The sequence below is a fragment of the Callorhinchus milii genome, unplaced genomic scaffold, assembly GCF_018977255.1.
Source record: "Callorhinchus milii isolate IMCB2004 unplaced genomic scaffold, IMCB_Cmil_1.0 Scaffold1, whole genome shotgun sequence".
Classification (NCBI taxonomy): domain Eukaryota; kingdom Metazoa; phylum Chordata; class Chondrichthyes; order Chimaeriformes; family Callorhinchidae; genus Callorhinchus; species Callorhinchus milii.
Genome location: NW_024704742.1, coordinates 19,953,791 through 19,978,702, shown reverse-complemented (window position 1 = coordinate 19,978,702; position 24,912 = coordinate 19,953,791). Strand labels below are relative to the sequence as shown.

At 39.0% G+C, this 24,912-nt stretch overlaps 1 protein-coding gene across 11 annotated transcripts in view; it reads right to left on the bottom strand.

Annotated features, from left to right (window-relative positions):
* Window positions 1-24,912, bottom strand: part of rapgef2b (Rap guanine nucleotide exchange factor 2b) — a 228,131-nt gene that overhangs the window by 39,368 nt on the left and 163,851 nt on the right. For all 11 annotated transcript variants that reach the window (XM_042337922.1, XM_042337925.1, XM_042337934.1 and 8 more), the window contains 9 exons: window positions 19,211-19,388; window positions 16,329-16,465; window positions 12,621-12,779; window positions 10,097-10,249; window positions 9,811-9,975; window positions 6,439-6,546; window positions 6,114-6,317; window positions 5,033-5,141; window positions 4,145-4,388 (listed from right to left, as the gene is read on the bottom strand). In XM_042337922.1, the coding sequence (XP_042193856.1) occupies window positions 4,145-4,388; window positions 5,033-5,141; window positions 6,114-6,317; window positions 6,439-6,546; window positions 9,811-9,975; window positions 10,097-10,249; window positions 12,621-12,779; window positions 16,329-16,465; window positions 19,211-19,388 (1,457 nt within the window). The remainder of the gene's footprint in view (window positions 1-4,144; window positions 4,389-5,032; window positions 5,142-6,113; window positions 6,318-6,438; window positions 6,547-9,810; window positions 9,976-10,096; window positions 10,250-12,620; window positions 12,780-16,328; window positions 16,466-19,210; window positions 19,389-24,912) is intronic.

Genomic DNA, 24,912 nt, shown 5'->3' with positions numbered 1-24,912 from the left:
AAATGATGTATCCATTTTGCTATTAACTACCAATCTTTTTATTGGTTAATTACACTATTGTGGGCAATTTAATTCCTCTCATGCACATGAACTGATTTACACATAATATACCTGCATTTACACATGGTGCATAATAGACTTGTGTGCCTCTTGTTTAGTGTTGACATATTTTGACAGGAATTCAAGATTTTCCAAACAGCAAATATTCGTATCCGGATCAGTAAAAATAAATCCTTTAAAAATTATTACAATGTTGTTGTTCTTGAAATGGCAGTGGGAGCCAGGTGTGTGTGGGGAGGCAAGGGCTTCCTATTGCTTGGTGTCTAGGCTTAAATATGAAGAGTGGCCACTTGTCTGATGAAACAGAAGGTTGATGCTACTAAACAACTCACCACTTTACAAAAAGATGAAGTCAGGGGGAACATCAGAAAAGCGCTTTTGTTCACTCAAGCCCTATAGAGGTCCTACAATTGTTTTATAAAATAGTTAGTGACTGAACTTGAAGCAAATAGTGTGGTTACTAAGTTCGTTTTCAAAGTCTATGGTTTAACAAGGACTTCTGAACTATTTCATCATACTTAGCTGGTTAAACTGCTGGATTCACCTACTTTACCCCAATTTAGGTTTAGCTAATTGGTTCGGCATTGAAACTGTATTTTTGGTAACGTTGAGATGGGACACTTCATGTGCATGAAAGGAATTAAGTGCCAAAGATGCAGCACAAATGTGTGTTGTGACTCACTGAAACTCTTAACGTATCAATAACTTGTAACTTTAAAAAAATCGTTACCATAGTTAAAGTAACTTACTATGATCTCACTACATCAAATGTAAATATTGTATTTTATAAAAATGGTAAATGTTTAGCACTAGAAAAAATAGATGAGAGACCAGAGATCAAAACTCATTGGATATTAATTAAGAAAATCAGTTGCCAGAGGCAGGAACAAACAACTGTTTTGATGCTCAATGAGAGAAAAGCAATAAAAAAAGCTCTGAGGCCCACACTGGGTGAAAATATACCATCTATTATCAGATGAACGTTTTGGGTGATTGATCGGAAGATATTAATAGTCACCAAGTTGTGATGTTTGGAGACAGAAATTGATTAGTGTGTGGCACTAAGAGAGAAAATGTACTTGGCACTGTATTTTTATTGTACTCCCTGAATAGAAATAAAACCAGATCAAGTTAACAACAGCATATGATATTAATAAAGCCCCCTTCATAAATTACTTTAAAAGTTTAGTTCTGCCTCCTACTTCCTGGGATCCAAAATGTAGATTTAATTCTCTCTAAAACGAGCTCCTCAAATGACTCGGCGAGTTCCAGTAAAAAGCTCTGCCACCTTGACCGGAAATATTCTGGATTTGATCTCTGCTCCATGCTGATTTAGTTAGATGATATATAATTGTCTTCAGGGCCCAGTATTAGCAAGGGAAATTTTATCTGATAGCGTTTTTATTTAAAGTCATTATCCCAATGACACATTTTGCATTGTGTGTGAATATCATTCAAGGGCACGATTTTGGGCTCATTTATTCTCCCCACCCCAAAGCTGAATTGCCTGCTGACAATCACAATCAAGATTTACATATGAAGATTGGTTACTTATGGCAAAGTACTCAAGGATAACTACCCCTAACAAGTAGTCACATGGTTAGGAAAGGAGATGAAGAAAAATGAGTGGTGATTCAATGAAGAATGTTTATGTTATTTATGTTGTAATATTTATTTGTGAACAAATCAGAAAGATTCGTCAAAAACATTTTCCATAGGTCCCCTTAACATCTCTGTCTCAACCTGGGAGTCATTTTGTACCATTGATAGCCCTATGAAAAGAGAAAAATAATGTCTAATAAGTTTTGGAGACAGAAAAATGTACAGAACTGGAAAATCACAATCTGACCAATCTCAAAGCAATTGATATACAACATGAATTGTCTGTTGTAGGCTGAATTCAGAAGTAAGTCTGTATGTGCAGAAGTGAAAACCTATAGCATTAAGCTCATGAAGGTAATATTCTGAGTACTTACTCTAATGATAATGATAAGAAAGGAACTTCTCAATGGTGAGATTTACCACTTGAATACATAACTTTAATTAAGAAGAAAAACAGGTCACCTAGAAATTTGTAGGTTAATGTGCTATCAACTCGCTCAGATAAATTAATGATATGATTCATTAAGATTTGACTGAAACTACTATATCCCAGGTTACAGAGTCATTTTATTAAATACCGACACTATCTTTAATAACTATTCTACAATGTATAAAAGCTCCATATAAGTATTTCTAATTTTGGCAATGAGGCAGATGGGTTTGCTAATTAATCTGTAAATTAAAGTGGGCATGCAACTCATAATCATTAGCAGTCTGATAGGTCTTTTCTTTCACAAAAACAAATATTGTACTCAAAAATCACCATTGATATAATGATTGTGTTGAATTGTATAGTAATTACTTGAAAGTGGTACAAACTGATGCCTTTTGAGTTCACTTTGTGCTGTACAACTATACATGGCAGGATACAACGGGAAAAAAACTGAAGAAATTAAGTATAAAGGGTAGTGAAATAATAAAAATCAATTCACTGGAGTTAAGTAACATGATCGGAGGGTGTCTGGCTACAGGAGCTTATTACATAAATTAATTTAATAAAATAGCATGCGCAGACATTAATATTTAAGTATGTAGGAATGCATCTCAAAGTAAAAACACATCTTAGGATTCAGAGGATATTGATAAACCACTAAAGATTTGATCTTACTATTTGTGAACACCTTAATGTGTTACTGCCTTTGAACATATTCTATGTTATCCTGCATTTATCAAATAGTGTGTGGTAACAGTCACCAAACGTCCACAATTATTGTGAATCTATAATTGAGGGCCTTTTGGCAATAGGCTATGGAGAATGAAAGCAGCCTTTCGTTCCTCCTGTGGCAAAGTTGGAAACAGTGTTTAAACAATGCTACAGGATTTCTTTTATATTTCACTGTACATTGTAAATTCACCCACACGCAATTACTCCACTTTGTAGTATATCTTATAAAGTAGTTTAGAAACATCCTGCCTACGTGAAGGTGTTACACCAAATGCAAATGTTGTTGTAATGAATAATGTTTGTGTTACATCCATGACATACAGATAGAACCCTGTTATATTTCACTTCATTATAACAGGTTTGCTTATAGTTGCAGACACCAACACCTACAAATCCAAACCACGCTTGGTATTTCAATTACTGCAAAACACTGGCGGGTGTGTGGGAAGCCAAACTGGCTAATTCTCGTGTCATCAAGTTGCTGTTAATGTTATTTTCTTTCTGAACAAGCAGTGAATATAGAAGCGTGACAAAGAACTAAGCTCAGATATACCACTGGTTGTGATCGTATAGCTCTCTACTGCATTGTAATGGAGCTCCAATTATAGATGGGTCAGTGAATTTGATACAAATGTAGAAGATTCCCAAGTTGATTGACAATGATGCAGAGAAGAAAGATAACTTACAAAACCCAACAGAAATGTTAAAAAGTAGCCTTTGCAGTTTTCTTCATGAAAATGTAATTGATTTGAAACAAGACTGATGTCTGATATACAAGAATAGTCCAGAATCCAGTTTCTTCTTACTTGGAAATAATCAGACGTTCCTCACAGAGCAAATTGAATATTGTATTTCTAAACAAACTTGATATCTCAATGATACTCTACTGAGTAATCTTGACTGAGCCAACCATAGAGCAAATGGAGTGGAGTCCTACAGTGGAGTCCTGTAGCTCAGTGGTTAGAGCACTCGCTTTGCAAGTGAGAGACCTGAGTTCAATTCCAGGCAGAGGGTGAAACCTTGGGCAAGTTTCCTTACTCCACACAGAGCCTAATAATAATCCCTCCAAAAACCAAAAACAATAATTAATTGGTCATTTTCAATCTACGACTGTTTGTGGGACATTGCTGTGCGCAATTGGCTGCCGCGTTCGCCCACAAATATACAGTCAATTCACTTTGCAGTATGTTCTGTGAAGCGCTGTGGGACGTCCTCCCGACGTGAAAAGCGCTATATCAAATGCAAGGATTATTATTATTATTATTAAATGTACATACAAACACAATCACTTCTAAATTTTTTACTAAAGTCACTCACTTATATGGTTTTTGTGGAAGGATGCTGATTCGAGTCTTGTCCAGTATTTTCTTCAGTTTGTTGCGTCCTGCCACAGTGTTAGCTTTTGCTTTCTTGTTTGCTTTATCTAATCCCATTACATGTTCAACATCCACAGCAAGATCTGGGATGGAGTAACGACTTCCTTTCTTGTCACCAATTTTTGGTAGGTGAGGAGAGCCGTTCCTCTTCTCTTCTGTTAATCTGACCAGAAGCTCTTTAAATACTGCATGGGAGGCATTACATAGAAATACTTTTAAATATCCATAACCAAAGAGACGTCTTCTCAGATTTAAAAGATATTCATTGCATAAGTGATTCCAGCTATAAATTGTAGAATCTTCACAGCCAACATAATCAGAAGCTAGAAGCATTTATTGCACATCATGAGCAACCTACACCTCAAAAGACATTGTGTCTAATTTATGATTGCCATTAATCCAACCGCAGCCAAATTCTGTAATAATTATAAAGAACATTGCGTGTTGAATGCAATGTTGGCTCCACTGATGAAAACCTTTTGAATTAAGTTATAAATTTGATGGTTGTTCATTCATGAAAGCATAAGGCATTCAATTCATCCCTCCAAATATGTTGTAAAATAGTAAGATAGCCAAATATTGCCAAGGGCAGTTTTGTGCTGCGGATGTATAGGAAATTATTTTCAGACTAAACTTAGTTCATGTGTAACCCTTTAAATGAGAATCTTCACTCCATCAATCCAGACTGAATTGAATTCAAGCATCAGAGGTGAAGTGGCTGTTTTAACTCACCGCACATCTTGGTTGGCACAAGGACAGTGCAGTTTCTGTCCCATAACATTTTCCCTTCCCAATTAAAGTATCGAATATGTTGAAATCTGAAACCTACCAAATAAGTTTGTTTTCACAGTGATAGACAAATGAGTATTGTTCCTAAGAATTTCCAAGGCTTTTGATAGCTGAATATTCTCAAAATTCTGTCCGTTAACTTCCATTATCTGAAAAACAAGATAATCATCATTCATTCCTGATTTGAGCTTAAACATTTCTAAGAATCCCACAATACTGTTACAACAGAAAATTGTGATAAACTGTCACAGATTAATTGGGAGAAAAAAGTATGTCATTTGAAATGATAAAAAATGAACTTACACGTACTATGTCTAGTATCTTGTATCTTGTAACGATTGTTAGTACACAGAACATAAGTCATGGTGGCCAACTTTTATATGATAAAAGTAAAACTGATTGGAAAAACTCATAGAGCAACAAAGTTGCACTATGGTGATATTCAGCCATCTCAAATTGAGAAATGTATCAAATTACGTGACTGGCCATGACATATTGTAACAAACATACATTTTCCAATGAAAAAAGTCAGAATCACTGCAGTTTCTGACATCCAGTCACTGGAAAGGATGCACAAGTGCCATATCTTCAAAGTAGTTGCTATGAAAAGAAATTGAGTGAAAGGCCCATGGCTGTGTCAGGTCTCTTCATTTATAAATGTTACATTTTGGTTCGTGATTCTTTTTAATGAACAGGACAACTGTAAGAGTAAAGATAGAAAAATCTAGATAGAAGAGTAAAGATCAGATAGAATGACCTGTGATGCAGCACCACAGAATTGTTTCACTGGAGTAACTTATAATTCTCATAATATAATGCTTCTATGTTATTTTTCTTTTCACCCACTACAAAAATTGTGACAAGATGTTATGTGAATGACTTGTGTTTTTTTAAAAAAAGATTATTTTACCTGGTGAAAGTGCACTAGGCGCAAATGGGTTGATTGCAAACTTATTAGTGTAATAATGCATGTTCAAGAAACCATGTATTTCTGAATTGGAACTGTGTATGCAAGAGACTAAATTCCAGAAAATGACACTGTTCCACAGACAACAGATCTGGGTGTGGATGTTTGTCAATGTCCATACCTATGTATATATTTTGTCGTATATTGCTCAAACCTGATCACCGCGTTTCAATCCAGCTTCGACAGCTTTGCTACCAGGCTCCACACTGTCCATGAAAATCCCAAATCCTTTTTCACTGCCTCCAAGCAGAATAAATGGCAAAGGGGCTTCACGTGATGGCTTCATTAGAGTTACAAGTCTCCGCTTGGCCTTGGCTGCACAGGCGATGTTTAACAGTCTGAGGTGGCCACCCATTTTCTGTATAATGTGCACAAAAACACCCATTCTTGTAATCATTTTAATTAAAATTGGGTATTTTAGAATGAAATGAGGAAAACTACCTTGAAAATAGAATGCAGCAATATATATGTCAACTCACTTCTCGCTCCAAATTATTTTCAAATTCTTCTAGAAAATTCGTCATTGCAGAATCTCCTTCAAAGTCATTGAAGTGATTGTTTACCCACAACAATACTACCCGTGTAACCTGAAAAATAGTTTTATTTTGCAACATAAAATGCAATGTAGACTATGCATACAAGACAAACTACAGTAAAATTTTCATAAGATTTATCTTTGTCAATCGCATAATCGACCAATTCGTATATTTATCAAGTCCCGTTGAGTCTCCGATCAAAACCACTTAGATTTCTTTGCATTAATCATATTAATCACCTCCTAACTTGTAACAACTCCCCTCTATTCTCCATTAATCCCGCATTTATCAACTGCATTGAATCGTGAGAAACATAGGCTTGATCCGTCGCCGTATGGGCAGAAGAACTTAATTTCTCGCAACTCAATGTGATTCCAATGCTTGCTGGTAAGAGAGCATGCAGTGACGGGTCAAGATGCAGTGTATTGCAGGAAATGTAATCTTGACCCATCACCCCATGTGCACTTACAGGCTGCAGTGACAAACTCCCACGTATATACTGTGAAGTGAATTGACTGTATATTTTGTGGGCGAAATGTGGCAGCCAATTGCGCACAGCAGTGTCCCACAAAGAGTTGTGGATTGAAGTGACCAATTATTATTTTTTCCTTTGCAGGAATTATTACCCCCGTAAAAGCGATCTGCCAATTGACTAACAACCGGGTTCCTACTTATGTAAACAGAGGCGTATGGAGTAAGGATACTCGGCCAGCATTTCAATCTGCCATGAATTTAACCCAGATCTCTCGCTTGCGAGGCGAGTGCTCTAACCACTGACCTACAGGATAAGGCGCTATATCAAATGCAAGGATTATTATTATTGATTAAATCGGATTTATACGATTTATAGTTTGTCTGCAACTCGGACTTCACATAAGCCATATTAAATGTTACGGTCCTGGCTCATATGACTTATGAGTTTTATTGTACAATTGGTCCACACAATAAAGAGCACAATGCCCAGACAAATTTGTCTGGATTACTTTGCTTTGTACAATCCCCAATAATTTACCTTTGCCAAGTTAACCACAGTTTGAGGTATTGTCCCATAAAGCAAACTCATTTCAATTTACAAGAAATGAAAGAACAAATGAAGCTTATTGTAACAGTAAAAAACTGGCTGCATCATGTTTCATTGTACAAACTGGAGGAATAAAAAAAACTTAAAAGTTTCGTCTCATTTCATTTGTGGGAAGAAAATGGTTGTTTCAAAGTCACAACTTCCTCCATTGCTGAAAATCCTTTTTAAAAAATGCATTGTCAGTTCCAACAATGAAAGCCTTTTTCACAGGAAATTGGTAGTTGCATGTAAAAAAAATGTATTCTTCTGTCATTTCAATGATAAATATAAAGGCCAGTTCAAGTGGATCCCGTATGACTCCAAGCAGGCCAAGCAGACTGACACCCAGCATTGGGTTTCACTCTCTGTGCCACACAGTGGGATTCTCTACACAATTGGTTTCTAATCTTAGCATAGAAACAGGAGAAGGCTTTTCAGCACCTCAAGCCTGTTACACCATTCTACGAGATCATGGCTGATCTGTACTTCAACTCCAATTACCTGCCCTTATAATGATAAATAATAATCCTTATATTTGACATAAAGCTTTTCATGTCTTCTACAAAGCGCTTCACAGAATATACTGTAAAGTGAATTGATTGTGTATTTTGTGGGCCCTTGCCCCATATCCCTTGATACCCTGACCTAACAAATATCTATCCACCTCAGTCTTGAAAATGTGAATGGATTCAGCATCCTCAGCCTTTTGGGCGTGATAGCTCCAGATTTCCACTACCCTTTAGGTGAAAACTTGCTTCCTAACTTCACTCCTAAATGGCCCAGCTCTAATTTAGGAGTGAAAGGCAGTCAGCCAGTTACTTACTGAACTGCTCCTTAAGGGGAGGGTAAGAAAGGGCACAAATGATAACTGAAAGTCATTGCAACTTCTTAAATGATTCCTCAAGACTGGTTATAGAATGTTATTAGCACATGCTAAGCTGCATTCACCCATGCTCTTATGCAAACAGTGCACAGTCCAGGGTGACATAAAGATGAATTCGAATAACTAAGAATGGATTATGTTTTCAAAAACAGCTGGCTACGTGTTAGACAAACAGCTTGAAACTTCAGCTCTATTACTATTGAACAATTATAGAAAAATACTAGTTTGCAATGAAGATCGTAAGAGAGTGCAATTCTAATAAAAACTTTGGTTCAACATAATTCTTGAAAGTGAGTGTTAAATAATGGATCAAATTAATTGAAGGATTCTAATATCCTAAATTATCTGTTGTACAGGAGTGATAAAACAACTTGGGTCTATTGTACAACAGGCTTAAAGCTGAAATCCAGCTTCGAACTGAAATTGAAAGAATTGCAGCTTTCTTTCTTGCATTAAGAATAAATGATAATCCATGCATTTGATATAGCTCCTTATCACATCATTGAACGTCTCAAATCTATGACAGGATTTACTATAAAGTATAGTGACTGTGTATTCTGTAGGCGAGCACCACAGTCAATTTGCACACAACAATGTACCTCAAACAGCCATGAAGTGAATGCCCAATTTTATCTGGAAGTTTGGCTAGGATACTGGGAGAAACTCCCTTCTCTTTTCAAATAATGTCATGGGATTTGTAACATCCACCTGAATAGAATGGAACCTTTGTTTAACATCTAATCTGAAGAGTGGCATCTTCAACAATGCAGTTGGAGTGCAGTTACTATGTAGTATATATACTGTAGTATGATCACAATGTAGGTTAACGCAGCATCCAATTTGCCTACAATAATGTTCCATAAACAACTACAAAGTGGAGTGAATGACCAATTTTATCTGAAGAAATATTTGTCGTAACATCAGGAAAAATTCAAATCTCCATTTGAATAGTGCCCTGGGATCTTTAATGTCTACCTGAACAGGCATACATGACCTCAGTTTAAGGACTTATCCAAAGGAAGTCACTTTTGGCAATGCAGTGGAGTAACAGCCTAAACCATGAGCTCAAAGGCACAAAGTGGGGCTTGAACCCATGACCATCTGACTCAGAGGAGAAACTGCTACCAAAAGACATAGGCTACAACCCAAACACTTAAGAACACAAACAACTCTGTCTAGAATTCTTGAAGCTTCAAATGCAACACAAATCCTGGAAAACTGTTTGTGTGCCTTGTATTTGTGTGTGTGTGTGCATGAATCGTGGAAGTAAACATCAGCAGAATGCTAATCATTTAAAACTAATTATTACAATTCAGATTACAATTAAAAAATAAGTTCTGAATCAAAAAGTACATTTATAGCTTTGGCTAACCTTGTCCCTGAGACTAGGATCATTGAACCACTCTAACAGCTTTTTCCCAACTTCCATTGGACTTGATAAGAAGGTTCGGAAGGTTAAAAGAAAATCTTCTATGTATGTGGGGTCCACCACAGAGTGCTCTTCCACCAGGTGCATGGTTAACCGTTCAGGTGTTCCCTAATACAACAGAACATGTAGTTAGTAAAACTAGACAGTGCTACAGGGATAAAAACAATGGACAAGAGATTCATTTATTTTAGGGTACATTTCTCAAGTACTTCAAAATATGCTGATTTACCTTGATAACTATGTGTCCTTTACGAGTTCCAGTGCGATCCAACTCTCTATGCTCCTTTACCATCACTATCTCTCCCTCCTCCTCAACTTTCTGCATATTCTTCTCCACCTGATTTAGGATTCGGCAGTAGTCCTGCTGAGCTATGCACACAAACTACCAAAGAAGACAGAAGATGTCACAGGATTATGGATATGCATCACATTTAGGTTATAACAGATCCAATTTGCCTGATTTATTCAGTTCTGTGAATTGAGGTTATTTTCCTGCAATTCTCACTCCTTGAAACTACCCCATTCATAGCTTCAAAACATTACATTTTAATAATAGCTTGGGAATCTGCTTTAAATTTTTAGCTCCACGACTCAATGGGCTCTAAAAAAAAATGCTTTAACGATGGCCGTACAATAAATAACCGAAACACATACACATTTAGCCTGTTGCTAAATGTATGGAATTGAAGATTCACTCTAAGAGAACAAATGCAATAGTTGAATTGATTTTTTCCCCCTAACGTTGTGTCAAAGAAATCAATAAAATTTATATTTCTTCAGGTTCAAAAATAAAATGTTTCTAAATAGCACACGGAAGATTCAGTCAGCAACCCTATTTTGGAAGGAACTCTCGATGAAACACTAATGGTCGGTAGAGCCCTAACTGATTATTTTGTCTCTTCCTTTGTTTGTGATTTCTCACTCTTCAAACGCTTTTTAGATTCTTTCTTCCATCGTTTTAAAAGGTGTGCTGTGTGACACAAACCCAGCAATCACCCCAATCAGGGTGTATGTTCTCCATTTCCAATAGACTGCATTTGCAAAAAGGCACCCTTTGTTTGCATGGTCTAGAGAGCAATGGAAGGGATTATAAATAGATTTAGGAGACTGGAGGAATTGAGAAAATAATCTGATCAATTTTGTTTTATTCGTGAGGGAGAAAACAAGACAGGAGAGGGAAATCTACTTAACGTGTTTTTTATTTCAGATTTCAAGCATCTGCAGTATTTTGCCTTTTTTTCAGTTTTCTTTGTTTCCACTGTTTTCACTGTTTCCCGCTAATAGCCAGTTTACCATAAAATTAGAAATGTATCATATGAAGGTAATTATCAGGTTTTTAAAAAATTAAACTCAAAAAGAATACCACAATCTTTGAACATGTGTTCGCCATTATATTTGCTCCTAATTTACAACTTCAATTTACACTTAAGTGGTTTTTAATTTAGTACTTGAACACTTTGGGAGAAAAGGGAAAGCTTCCTCATTATTTAGTATGGAGTACAGAAACATTCTTCATGCTTAAGTCACCCTCATTAAAATCAAAATTCATGAGACAAATTTGTCTAAGTGCAATATCTTAACGTTACTTTTATCTGTAACCACTTAGACTTTATTCCAAATAGGAACCTGCAGTTCATTTGTTATTTTACATGACTGATTTCATTCTCCCACCTGCACACACAGATAAAGTCAATTACACATCCAATATCTCTAAAGAGCACATTACTAGGTTTACAAGGTTTTAACGAGCTTATAGTTTATAGCAATTCCTGCAGCATCCTGGCATTCACTCACAAATATACAGTCAATTTACTTTTCAGTACATACTGTGAAGCTCTTTGAGAACAACAACAACAAAATTACATTTATAGAATGCCTTTCACGTCGGGAGGATGTCCCAAAGCGCTGAAGTCAGGTGTCGGTGCCCGAGCATGGGGGAGGGAGTGTGGTGTAGGAGTGAGGGAAGGCAGAGAGGTGGGAGGGAGACCAAAGGCACGGTCAAAGGGAAAGGTCTTGAGACTGACCCTGAAGGAGGCAAGGGAGGAAGCGAGGGGAAGGGACCATGGGATGGAGTTCCAGAGTGTGGGGGCAGAGAGGCTGAAAGCCCGGCCACTGATGGTAGGGCGGGTCGGGCAGGAGACATGGAGCAGACCGGAGCCGGATGAACGGAGGTAGCGGGCTCGTAGGGAGTCAGCAGGTCAGAGAGATAGAGGGGGCGAGGCCATCGATGGCCTTAAAGGTGAGGATGAGGATCTTGAACTCGATCCTCTGGGGGATGGGGAGCCAGTGGAGTCGGGTGAGGGTGGGAATGATGGGGTCACGGAGCCTGGTACGTGAGAGTACACGAGCTGCAGAGTTTTGGATGATCTGCAGCTTGTAAAGGGAAGAGTTGGGAAGGCCGATGAGGAGGGAGTTCCCGTAATCAAGCCATGAGGTGACGAATGCGTGGGTGAGGGTTTCAGCAGTCTGAGGGGTGAGGTAGTGGAGGAGTCTGGCAATATTGCAATCTAGAAGATGTGAAAAGCGCTATATCAAATGCAGGGATTATTATTATCTCCCCGAGTTTGAAAACTGGAACCGTAAGATACAACCACAAGTGCAATAACATATCCCCAACCTTGCAAGTTAGGTCATAGTGGCTTGGGCAATCCTAGTTGGGAAAGTACAATGCTCCACAGTTACTAAAGGTATTTCAAGTATTCTGTAAGAAAAAGGGGCTTAAGACAATACTTCAAACAAATATAAACCATTACCTGACAGTCATCAGCTTTGGTTTTCATCACACCCTTCATGTATTCTTTGTCAAGGGTAGGTGAGACACCAAAGCTGTTTCCCATGCATAGTATTTCCAGCCTTCCATCAGGGTAAGTAACCTCAACTGAACCATTTAAAATCACTGACCAGGAATCCAACTGGAACACAAGACATTAGGGCATTTTAATAAGAATTTTAAGAATCTAAGCAGCAAAAATATATTTTTGTATGTTTAGATATTTTTAAAAATCATGTAGATTAATTAACAAGCTTCATTTCATCTCCTATACAAATCAAGTTCAAAAAGTAAACCATTTCAAATATCAGAATATACAGTTCCCATTCCTTCTTTAGGTTTCAGAGGATTTCGTTCATCTAAGTAGCCAGCTCAACAGCTTCACTTGAAAGGCTTTTAGCTCATTGTATGTTTGATACCATGGCGAGCGCACCTTAACTACACTATGGGATTTAAGGATTTTTACAGGGTCAAATACAATGGATGTTTGACATGGTAACCAGTGCTGTCAGAGATACAAATCAGATGATGGAATTGCTGAAGTGGTACTGTCCAGTGTAATTTGCATCCCTCCACCTTCCAAACACATACTGAGACTAGACAGCCAGCACAATGAAAGTGAGAGAGATGAAAAAATTACTTTTAACAATGTTAAGTGATCGTTAGGGTAGGAAGCGAAGGAACATTTAAAAAAAAATGGCCGGGGTAACCTTGTAGTTCAATCTGTACGAAGAAAACTGATTTTCAATCAGAGTATATTACTGGGAAAGAATGTGAATGATGAAACAAAATACGTTTGCCAAGTTTCCTTCATTCTTAACAATCCATTTGTTACGGTTCAGCCACTATTCAAGCTATATTTAGAGGTAAGCCACAGTACCTTATGCCTTTCACTCTTCACAATGTAGAATTAGCAAAAAATCTGTTCTTTATTCACCAACAAAGAGTACTCAGATATGCATTTTAAACTATCAATATTCGTAAAATAATAATAATCCTTGCATTTGATATAGTGCTTTTCACGTCTTCGAGATGTTTCAAAGCGCTTCACAGAATATATTGTAAAGTGTATATTTGTGGGGCAAAACACGGCAACCAATTGCGCACAGCAGTGTCATGAATCAAGTGACCAAATTATTATTGTTCTTTTTAAAGGAATATTATCCCCGGAAAAGCAATCCGGCAATCCACTAACAACTGGGTTCCTACTTACTGCTAGGTAAACAGAGGCGTGTGGAGTAAGGAAACTTGGCCAACATTTCACCCTGCCGGGAATTGAATCCAGGTCTCTCGCTTGCGAGGTAAGTGCTCTAACCACTGAGCTACAGGACTAAATATCTGGAATGTTAACACTATCAGGTCTTTCAGTTGGATAAGAGAGGTACAGAGGCACCCACTTTTGATTTTAATGTTTTGTACCGTGACAGGTCCATAAAATGAAGGATAATTGGAAACATTGATATTAAATAATCTCTGATTAAAATAGTTTAGTTTGTCGTGTTAATTGCAACATCCGATTTGCAAAATTCAAGGCAAAGTGCAAATCCCCAAGTTGGCAAAGTCTAACAAAAAGCCAACGAGGAAAACATTGGCGGGAAACTGCTGGCTGTTTTGCGGACTTTGTTGAAGTGTGATTCAGTTCGCTGACTATAAAATTATCTTGAATTTCTCAAACTGGAAGTTGCAATTAAGGCAACAAATCTGATTTGCAAATATCGCGATGTTCCGAATCCCACAAATTAGGATTTGTAGACTTGAAGCTGGAAATTATAGATTAGTGAGCTCAGCAAGTATTATGGAGAAAAGCTTGAAAAGCACTAGACAGAAGGCTGTCAATACTCATCTAATAGTGTGCTTATATTGAGTTCTGAAAAATCCTGGGCTGGCTAGTATTGTGGAATTCTTAAAATGAACAATGCCTATAGATAACCAAACTCACTGATCCATACTTCTCAGTTAAACAGGGTCAATACAGAACCTGCCATAGTACTGCATGTATGTATGTATGCGGATGACACCCAACTCTACCTTTCCTCCTCTACCCTCAACTCCACGACCACCGATGTCCTGACAGCTGCCTGTCCGACATCGAGTCCTGGACGAGAGACGACTTTCTTCAGCTCAACGTGCGCAAAACTGAGGCCTTCCTGATTGACTCACGTCAGCGCCTCCGCACCTCAGGCGCTGACAGCATCAGCATCCAAGGCTGCACTCTCTACCTCTCAAAGCCAGTCAGGAACCTCGGGGTTCTGTTCGACCCTGAGCTGTCCTTTCTCCCTCATATCCGCGCCACAACTGGCACCGCCTTCCATCACCTCCGGAACATCGCCAGACTACGGCACTACCTCACCCCTCACGCTGCTGAAACTCTGGTCCACGCCTTTATCACCTCAAGGCTGGACTATGGGAACTCTCTCCTCGCCGGCCTTCCCGCACCTCCCTCCACAAGCTGCAGGTCATTCAGAACTCTGCAGCTCGTGTACTGTCCCGCACCAGGCTTCGGGACCACATCACTCCCACCCTCGCTCACCTCCACTGGCTCCCCATCCCCCAGAGCATCGAATTAAAGATCCTCATCCTCACCTACAAGGCCATTCACGGCCTCACTCCCTCCTACCTCTCCGATCTACTATCCCCCTACCTACCTGCCCGTACCCTCCGTTCCTCTGGCTCCGGTCTGCTCCACATCCCCCGCCCCAACCGCCCTACCATCGGTGGCCGGGCCTTCAGCCTCTCAGCCCAGAGGCTCTGGAACTCTATCCCCCAGTGCTTTCGCCGCCTCCTCCCTTTCCTCCTTCAAGGCCAGTCTCAAGACCTTTCTCTTTGACCGTGCCTTCAGCTCCCCTCTCGACTCTCTACCCCCTCCTCGTTCCTCCCTTCCCTCCCCTCACCCTGACCATTTCCCCCTTACTCGGGTCCTGACCCAACTGTACAGCGCCTTGGGACGTCCTCCCGACGTGAAAGGCGCTCAATAAATGGAATCTTGTTGTTGTTGTACTGCTTCTATCTGCTGAGGACCATTTCAGATTCAGTCTAAGTTTATTCATCTCATAACATACACTGTAAAATTTGAAATTTAGAAAGGAATCATGATCACTGAAATGATTCAGAATTAACAATAATCTTTTTCATTGTTGTTAATTGCATTAAATTAAAGATAACTGTAAACCCCTTTATACCGTTTCCACAATTTACATAACAGACCCAACATCAGTTTTGTAGATACAATGTGACTTTATCTTGAAAGATAGGAAGGAAATATATTTAAAAGGGTAAACCACTCATTCGAAGGTGCACTTAGTTTTCCACAATTCTTATTTTTAAAAGGTTATCTCAATCTTATCAGAAATGGGTTATCAGGTTCAGTGGAGCTGGAACAGTATGCATCTGTATAACATTGCTTTGACAAGTCAAGTGTTCCTGACTGCATGGATTCCCAATCCACCCTCTTTCAAACTAATTCAGTCTAAAAGAGGAAGATGAGCCAAGATTAATGGGACATTAACCATAGATCATTGAATTAAAATTTAAATATTTTACAAGTGACAAACACTTCAGAGAAGATTGTTATATTTTGAAATGCACATAGACAAAGGAAATCTCTGTCTGTATGCATTAGTGCACAACAATGCAACTTTCCAATTGGTGTATCAGGGATCAGAATGCAGCAAATTAGGTTGTAAATACTCACCTCTTCACCATCATTGAGTACTATGGTGCCTGCTCGCTCCACCACTGCAAACACCATCACAGCACAAAGCTCTCTTCGGACTGACATTGTCATGTTAGCAAAAGCTGGGAGCTGATGCATGAATTCCAATAATTGCTCTGCATGGAATAACAAAACATTGAATTAGATTTGTGGAAACAGCAGCTCTCAGCAGCTATTTGCACAGCTATTTTCTTCCAGGTCCCCAGGGCCTATGTCACGTACACTCTCTGCATGTAAGTCAATGTAAAACTCTTGTCCTTTAAAACTCCAAGTGATGCACTATTTTAGGTTCTAATTTATTACAATCCACAATGAATTCCTGGTAAAAGGATGCTTTTCCTCTGCCATCTTGGAAAATACAACAACTGCAAAAACTATACGCTGCAAAAAGTCCATTCTCTGGTGAAGGCATCATTGACTTCTTTTGGTTATGCATTTATTTTACCAAATCTTAATATATTTCTAATAATATAGGAAAGCATGGAAAAAGGAAAAGAGGCTTTAGTCTATCAAGCTGACACCTTCTGCAGACCACAGAAAACCCAACAGATCTCGCAGATGAAAGTACCATACACCTCTTAGGCTGATAAGGGCATAAAGGAAACATTCCAGAATATTCTTTCCTGCCACTCAATCCTAGTCTGCCCCCTCGATAGACAGTACCTCCTTTCTCCCATTCCTCTCAGAAGCAGAAATTAACATTTTTATTGTTGAATTATTTACATCTTTGACTTCCTCTGTATTTCCATTTTTCAAGCATCATAGACACCAAAATCATACTACATGTAAATATTCTGAATATATAACAGCAAAGCAAAAGTAATAATCCTAATAATTTGATATGCAAGGATTATTATTAGGATTATTACTATTGCTTTGCTAAACTATTATATATTCAGACATACAGTATAATGTTGGTGTCTGTATCATTCTGTATTGGGACCACTGCTGTTTTTGATCTATATAAATGTTCTGGACTTGGGTATAGGAAGTACAATGTCCAGTTTGCAGATGATACTTAGCAAGGAAACGTAGTAAACAGTGAGGAGCATTGTAGCAGACTGCAAATGGACATAGACAGATTGGTAAAATAGGCAGACACGTGGTAGATGGAGTTTAATGTGGAGAAATGCAAAGTGATGCATTTTGGGAGGAAGAATGAGGAGCGGCCATATAAGCTGATGGTACAATCTTAAAGGGGGTGAAGGAACAGAGAGACCTGGGGGTTCATATCAGTAAATCTTTGAAGGTTACAGGACAGGTAAATAAAGCTGTTAAAAACGCATATGGGATGCAAGGCTTTATAAAGACTCCGCCACTACCTCACCCCTCAGGCCGCTGAAACTCTTTTTCATGCCTTCATCACCTCCAGGCTCGACTATGCAAATGCTCTGCTTGTCAGCCTTCCCAACTCCTCCCTCCACAGGCTGCAGATAATCCAGAACTCTGCAGCCCGTGTCCTCTCCCGCACCAAACTCCATGACCCCATCTCCCCTATTTTCGCCCGACTCCATTGGCTCCCTGTCCTTCCGAGGATCCAGTTCAAGATCCTGGTCCTCACCTACAAAGCCCTCAATGGCCTCACCCCACCCTACCTCAGTGACCTCCTAACCACTTACCAACCCGCCCGCTCCCTCCGCTCAGCCGGCTCTGGCCTGCTCCATGTTCACCTGATCCACCCACCCCCCATTGGTGCAAAGGAGATTTACCAAGATGATACTAGGAATAACTGACTTCAGTTATCAGGAGAGGCCAGAGAAGCTAGGATTATTCTCCTTGGAGAAGAGAAGGTTAAGAGGAGACTTAATAGAAGTTTTCAAAATTATGAGGGGATTCGATAGGCTGAAGAAAGAGAAATTATTTCCACTAGTGGGTGGGTCGGTAACCTGAGGACACCGATTTAAAATAGTTGTTAAAAGAAACAGAGAGGAGGTGAGGAGAAAACACAGCAAATTGTTCGGATCTGGAATGCATTGCCTAAAAGGGTGGTGGAAGACAATTTGATAATAGCTTTTAAGAGAGAAGTAGATAATTATTTGGGGATGACAAGTTTGCAGGGCTATGGGGAGAGAGCAGGAGAGTGGGATTGAATTGGATAGCTCTTTTGAAAGAGCCAGCGCAGATACGGTGGGCAGAAAGGCCTCCTTCTGTGCTGTATAATTCTACGATTCTACGATATAGCACTTTTCACATCTTCGAGACGTCTCAAAGCGCTTCACAGAATAGTCTGTAAAGTGAATTGACTGCCAGGTAAACAGAGGCATGTGGATTAAGGAAACTTGCCCAGCATTTCTCCCTGTCGGGAATAGAATCCAGGTCTCTCACTTGTGAGACAAGTGCCCTAACCACTGAGCCACAGGACTTACAGTACTATAGTACTTAAAAAGAGACAATAATTAATCTTGGAAACTATCAGGCATCAACACTAAAGAGATCACTGTAAGCAGTAATCTCCATTTTAACCTGACAATCCAACATCTTAATTACAACATCATGGTTTATCATATCTCATGCCACCCATCAACTCATGTTATTTAGATTAAATTGTGAAAATAGCTGAGATACAGCGATGTACTCTCTACTCCATTCAACAAGGATTAATTCTTTATAAGTACCAGGCCCACATATAAAAAGTAACTTCTTACTTCGCAAATAAAGATAGCTGACCATAGTTTAAAATATACTGTTGAACAATTCTGGTCCCTGAGATGAAGAAAAAAGATCGAATATTTCCCTAAAATGGGTCATCTCATACTATCTCTATAGAACGTATGTTCTCAATTAATTTAAAACGTGTTCTCCTCATCTTCATTTGAACATAAGATTTCAAGTGGCCTCCGTCCAATTTCAGGTTCACTCACCAATATCATCGTCTGTTCTATCGATGGGATCTTTCTCCAGGCAGTCTCGGACAATATCCCTACTCATCAATGGATCTGATGCTCTCTCAATATCCTCTTCGTCATCATCATCTTCAGAGTCTACTGCAGTCTCTGGCAAGCCACTTAGGTCCATGTCCCCAGGTTCACTCTCTGTGGCCTTAAGATAGAAAAGATACATTGAGATCAACAATAGCATTGACACAATGGTACGTCTCTGAAAACAAATCTTGGCTCATGCAAATGCTACAAGAACATTTTAAAAGCTTTAGATTATGAACCTCACATTAAAATACCGTAATCAGCTCTATGCTGATTTGTATCTTCCGAGACAAAGGCAGTGACTGTGCTCCATGATATTTCTCTTCTTGCCATTTCTACAGCATATAATTAATAAGATCATGTTCATCCATTAACTTCAATAAGGCTTTAATAGATTGAAACTTGCACTGCTAAAATTGCCTGCGCAGACTCCAGGCAGTCTATGAAACTACAACCAAAACAAGGCAGAGTACTGAATGTAGCCATCTGTACCATACTAAAATAAAGAAGAAACAGTCTTGAAGTCTGTAATATGTTGGTGATCGCCTGGCATTGTAAAAGTTCTCTGGAACTGGTGGAAAGCTGTTCTGTTTAAAATGTAGTGAGCTATGGACAATCTTCATTAAGTTGTTTCACAGTGAATTAAATACCATAAAATTCATAACTTAGGTCTTTGGATCACAACTTCCCGCCTTCAAAAAAGGTTCACAGGAGGACCATATAGATGATTGTAAAGATGCTAAATGGGATAGAGAAGGTAAACCTGGAATAATATTTTCACAACTGCCAACAGAACAAAAGAACACAAATTCACAGTTATTATGCAGGGCAATTTTAGGACAGATGTATTCTTTACATAGAGGGTAATTAACATCTGGAACTGCTCTTTCCTCATCTAAACCTCTCGTATTCTTGTGAGCTACTTAGCAAAAATTAATTCCTCTCTTGCTTCCGCATCAATAAGCAGCCGTTTGGTTCACTCTAAACCATAACACTATTTTACATCGCCAGCATGCTGGAAATCTCCATGCACAATTTATTCCACTAGAAATTAAAAACAGGAAAACTCCAACTTCATTTTTCATGCTCAATAGGCCTTGGACATAACAGAATTGTTTTTCTCCAATTTTAAAAAAAATTGTTATACAACCATGGTAAAATCTTTCTCTCATGTGCACAATTGTTCTAAGTAACATTTTACTGGAACTTGTTTTTGCCTTCCTGGCTTTGTTAGTAGAATTAATGCTAAAGGACACACAACTTTACAAGATCGCGGCATATAACACTGCTGTTTTACCCCAGTAACCAAGTGTACAGGTTCAAACAGGATAAGTCCAAAACACTGACAGTCCAGCACCTTGGGACGTCCTCCCGATGTGAAAGGTGCTATACAAATGTAATTTTGTTGTTGCTGTTGTCGTTGATGTGTTAAGTGTGAAACGTTAAAAAACTGTAATAATAGGCATTCACCAGAGATTAGGTACACAATGCTTTGCGGTCACATAAGACTTAAAGAAATCCTTCCCTCTAGATATTTCACTCCCTTTACTTCCGTATGGTTCCACAGGTGCAGGCCCCAACAGCCATTATTCATTGTGAACATTGGCAATGAATTTTGCCAGGCTTTTTTTTTTGTTGACCACAAGGTGTATGGCAACCAAACCCAATCCTGGTTTCTCAATTATCTTCACCCACCCATCTCTAATGGCCGTTGCTCAATAGCAATAAGGAACAGAAAAATGGTTGATTTTCTCTTTCCTAACTTGAAATGCTATGGCCAATGTAGCTCAACCTGAGAGTAGCTAACTTGCTCACAGTGTCTTGGCAGAGGCCTAGAATTCTACCCAATCTCTTGACTGCAGGTGTGGGGAATCTATAAAACCTAAGTGATACAAGACTCACGAAAATAGAAGCAAAGCATCTGAATAGCATCAATTTTATAACAACAAGTTTGCCAATGAAAAAGGATGAGTAAATTTAATGGTATTTGTCCAGCTAGGACCACAATCACTTGGATTACCAAGAGTTCCAACTGAGACAATCTAACATTCAGTTCGGCAATTCTTCCTCCCTCTTCCCCATCTCATTGTTCTAAAGAATTTAAACATATAAATGCTGTATTTTACAGTAAAACTCATATCAGTCTGAGTTGCAGGTGAACTGTAAAAATTGTACAAAAAATCTGATTAAATCAATAATCTACACTGAGCCTGCGTAATTTACTATAACCGGTAAATGCCCATGTGGTGACAGATCAAGACTACAGTTCCGGCGATTCAATGCAGTCGGCTGGTAAGTGCGCATGCATTGATGGGTCAGGACGTCATCTCCCGTGATTCGAGGCAGCCAGGGTAAGGCAGTAATGGAGGGTGGGGGAGCAGCGTTACAAGTTAGGAGATGATTACTACGAGTAGTGCAAATAACTCTCAACGGTTTTGATAGGAACCTGAATGGGACTCGGGTGAACGTACGATTAGGCGATTATATGATTTATAAAGATAAGATTTATGAGAGTTTTACTGTAATAATAAACCCTATTTTTTATGTCAGAAGAGCATCTAAAAGCACTTCATTGGATTTACTGTGAAGTGTAGTGCCTGTATTTTATGGGCAAACAGCAATATTCCACTAAGTCATGAAGTGAATGACCAAATTTATCTAGGGTAGTGTTGGCCAGGCCGGGAGAAACTATTTTTGAGTAGTGCCATGTGATGTTTAACATAATAATAATAAGAATCCTTGCATGTTAGTGCCTTATCACGTCTTCGAGACATCTCGAAGTGCTTCACAGAATGCATTTTAAAATGTCTTGACTGTATATTTTTTGGGCAAAACAATTATCTAAGGAGGCAACCTGGTTTAAGTCTCATTCTGCCGAGCTTTAAGTAGTGCTGGCAGGTAAACAACCACTTGAATAGCAGAGTGTACCTTGATTTAACGACTCATTCGAAAGAAGGCACCTCCAACAATTACAGCACCTCCACAGCACTGCAACATAGTGTGAGTTAAAGTCCGATGTGGGCTTGAACCCACAACCTTCTCACTCAAAGGCAAGAGTGCTCCCAGCTGAGCCATTTAAACAAAAGAATGACTGGTAATATTTCTTAAATCAACAAGCTTGATTCAACGCAACTATATATGATAACTTTTGGTTCTGAAAAGTTAAAATTGGTATTCGTGACTTGAATCTGAATTTTGATCAACTTGCTTCAATATCTCAAAGCATGAAAACCATCTACCATGAAAATGGAATATTTAAATGATGTACCATTATATTCTATTTTCCCATATCTTTTAGCTAAATTTAAAAAATGGTAAATACAGTACTTTAATCTACTTTGTTCAGGCTGCATACTGGTGAAGTCTGTTGCAATGCCCTTCAATATAATGCCTCCTCCTTGTTCCCCAAGTCCTTCGCTCCACCCTCGGCGGCCGTGCCTTCAGCCACTACACCCCGAGGCTCTGGAACTGCCTTCCTCACTCCCTTCGCTCCCTCTTTTCCTATTTTCAGGTCTCTGCTGAAGACCTTTCTTTTCGACCGTGCCTTTGGTCACCTTCCTCCCCCTCCCCCCCGCTCGGCCCCGGGATCCGTAACTGTGAAGCGCTCTGAGATGCCGTCCGGCGTGGAGGGAGCTATATAAATCCAAGTTGTTGTTGTTGTTGCCTTGCTTATAAGTGAGATAGGTGACCATCGATATTTTGTGACGTCAAAGCAGGAAAATCCTGTTACTGTGGGAATAGAGTGAGTAGGTTACGAAACTTATGCAAGTAAATTAGGTTGGGGACTGAGATTAGTGCAAGTAGGTTAGGTTGAGCACGGTGAGAATAGTGCAAACAGTGCATTGGGGTAGCGGCTGGTTTTCCACATGAATGGAATGACCCGGAAGCTCTGTCTGGCAGAAGCTGTTTTTGCGTGTTCGTTTACAAGTTCAAATGTTCAGCATCCCAACCACCAAGTTAAAATTGGGTCCCTACGTACTGTGATGTCCCTGCTCTCACCAATGACATTTTAGCTCTTCCTAGCGACTTAATTTTTTTCACACATGTAATGACTCACAAATTAAACTACTTTAAGCATTTTGATCTCAAGGATCTAACACAGTCTTTCCAAATACAAATCAATCTGGTTGCATTGACGAGGAAAACAAGACGAGAACGATGCCCACAACTAACCTGCTATTGTTTTCTGGACATTAAATAACCTGTTTAATTCAAACAGCAAAGCAATCTTTAAGGACAGCTAAAATCCACTGTAAAATCCATTACTTGGATAGCTCAAAATAGTTCCACGTCTTTCTGTCATGTCTATGTGTGAAAACAGAAACTGTCAGACAACAGATGGGAAAGGTTTTCTTCCTACTGTGAGGCATTAGAGAGGGGAAAAAAAACATTAAATCTCCGATGGTAATTAGGTCATATTGGCTTCATTTTAACCTGCTCTCAATCTGAACTGCTGCAGTTGTACTGCAGATAAGGAAAACGATACAACGACAACAAGGTTGGATAGGTTTTTAAATATTTTTTGGGGGAAAGGAAATCACTGACATCATTACTGATTTAGTCTGATTTACCTTAGATTTGAAATAGGTCATGCATTGCTTTGAAATATTAGAAAGTGCAGAAAATGCTTCACAGTAATTTCTCTTATTTAGTGACTATTTTTGTAGGCAAAGTTACATCCATTTTATACAAACAAGCATGAGGTGAATGACATTATATTGAAGGATTCTGAGACACTCCTGTTTTTTTTCTGAATAGTGTCATTGGATCTTTAACATCCATCTGCAATACAGAACTGGTCAATAATTTCATCCAAAGGACGGCATCTATGACCATATAATGTTGTCTCAAGGAATGCAATGGTGTCAGCCTGAACGAACAGCTATGTGAGCTAAGCAAGAGTACATTGTGGAAGGCACAAAGGTGTCTATGCCCCTCCCAAGGGCTAAGACAAACCTGGACTATCTTACTGGGAGAGGCTTATCATTCCAATTAGAAAGAAATGTGCTGGAGATCCGATTGCCCTCAAGCCTTCCATTATCCTTTTGGATCCAGCAGCTCATACTGTTTCTTCCCACTGGATCAAAATCCCTAATCGTCCCTCTCCCACATTGGCTGTCTCTGAGCCTCAGCTGACCCCACTCCGAGGTCCAAGGCTGGAGATTTAACAACAGGAGAGCAATCCCTGCGAACCTACCTCACGGACTGGTCAATTGCAATCCTGGTCGCCCTCCCCCCGATTCCACAGTCCAAGTGCATTTCAATATTCAGCTCAATGAGTGAACATTATTGGTAAAAATAATGTAAAATTCTTATGACCCTGTCATTTTGGTATCTTTCATGAGCATGATAGACTTTCCTATTTGATTACTGAACGTGGCAAAATGCAAAATCCTCAAAATTTATTCTATTCTATCCACTTTTAATGAAAGAGTTTTTGCTAACAATCTTGGTAAAAGTTATTTAATACATATTTTGATTATTTAGTTCCAGAATCTTCTTTAAAAAAGATTTAACCATGGCACCTGCTCTCTCCCCTAAACAAATTTATCATTGATGCAAGACCTTGGATACAGCAAATATAGCTATAGCATTAATATTTAAATAAGGCTACTCTCAGATCAATGCGGAAAGGCATCTCT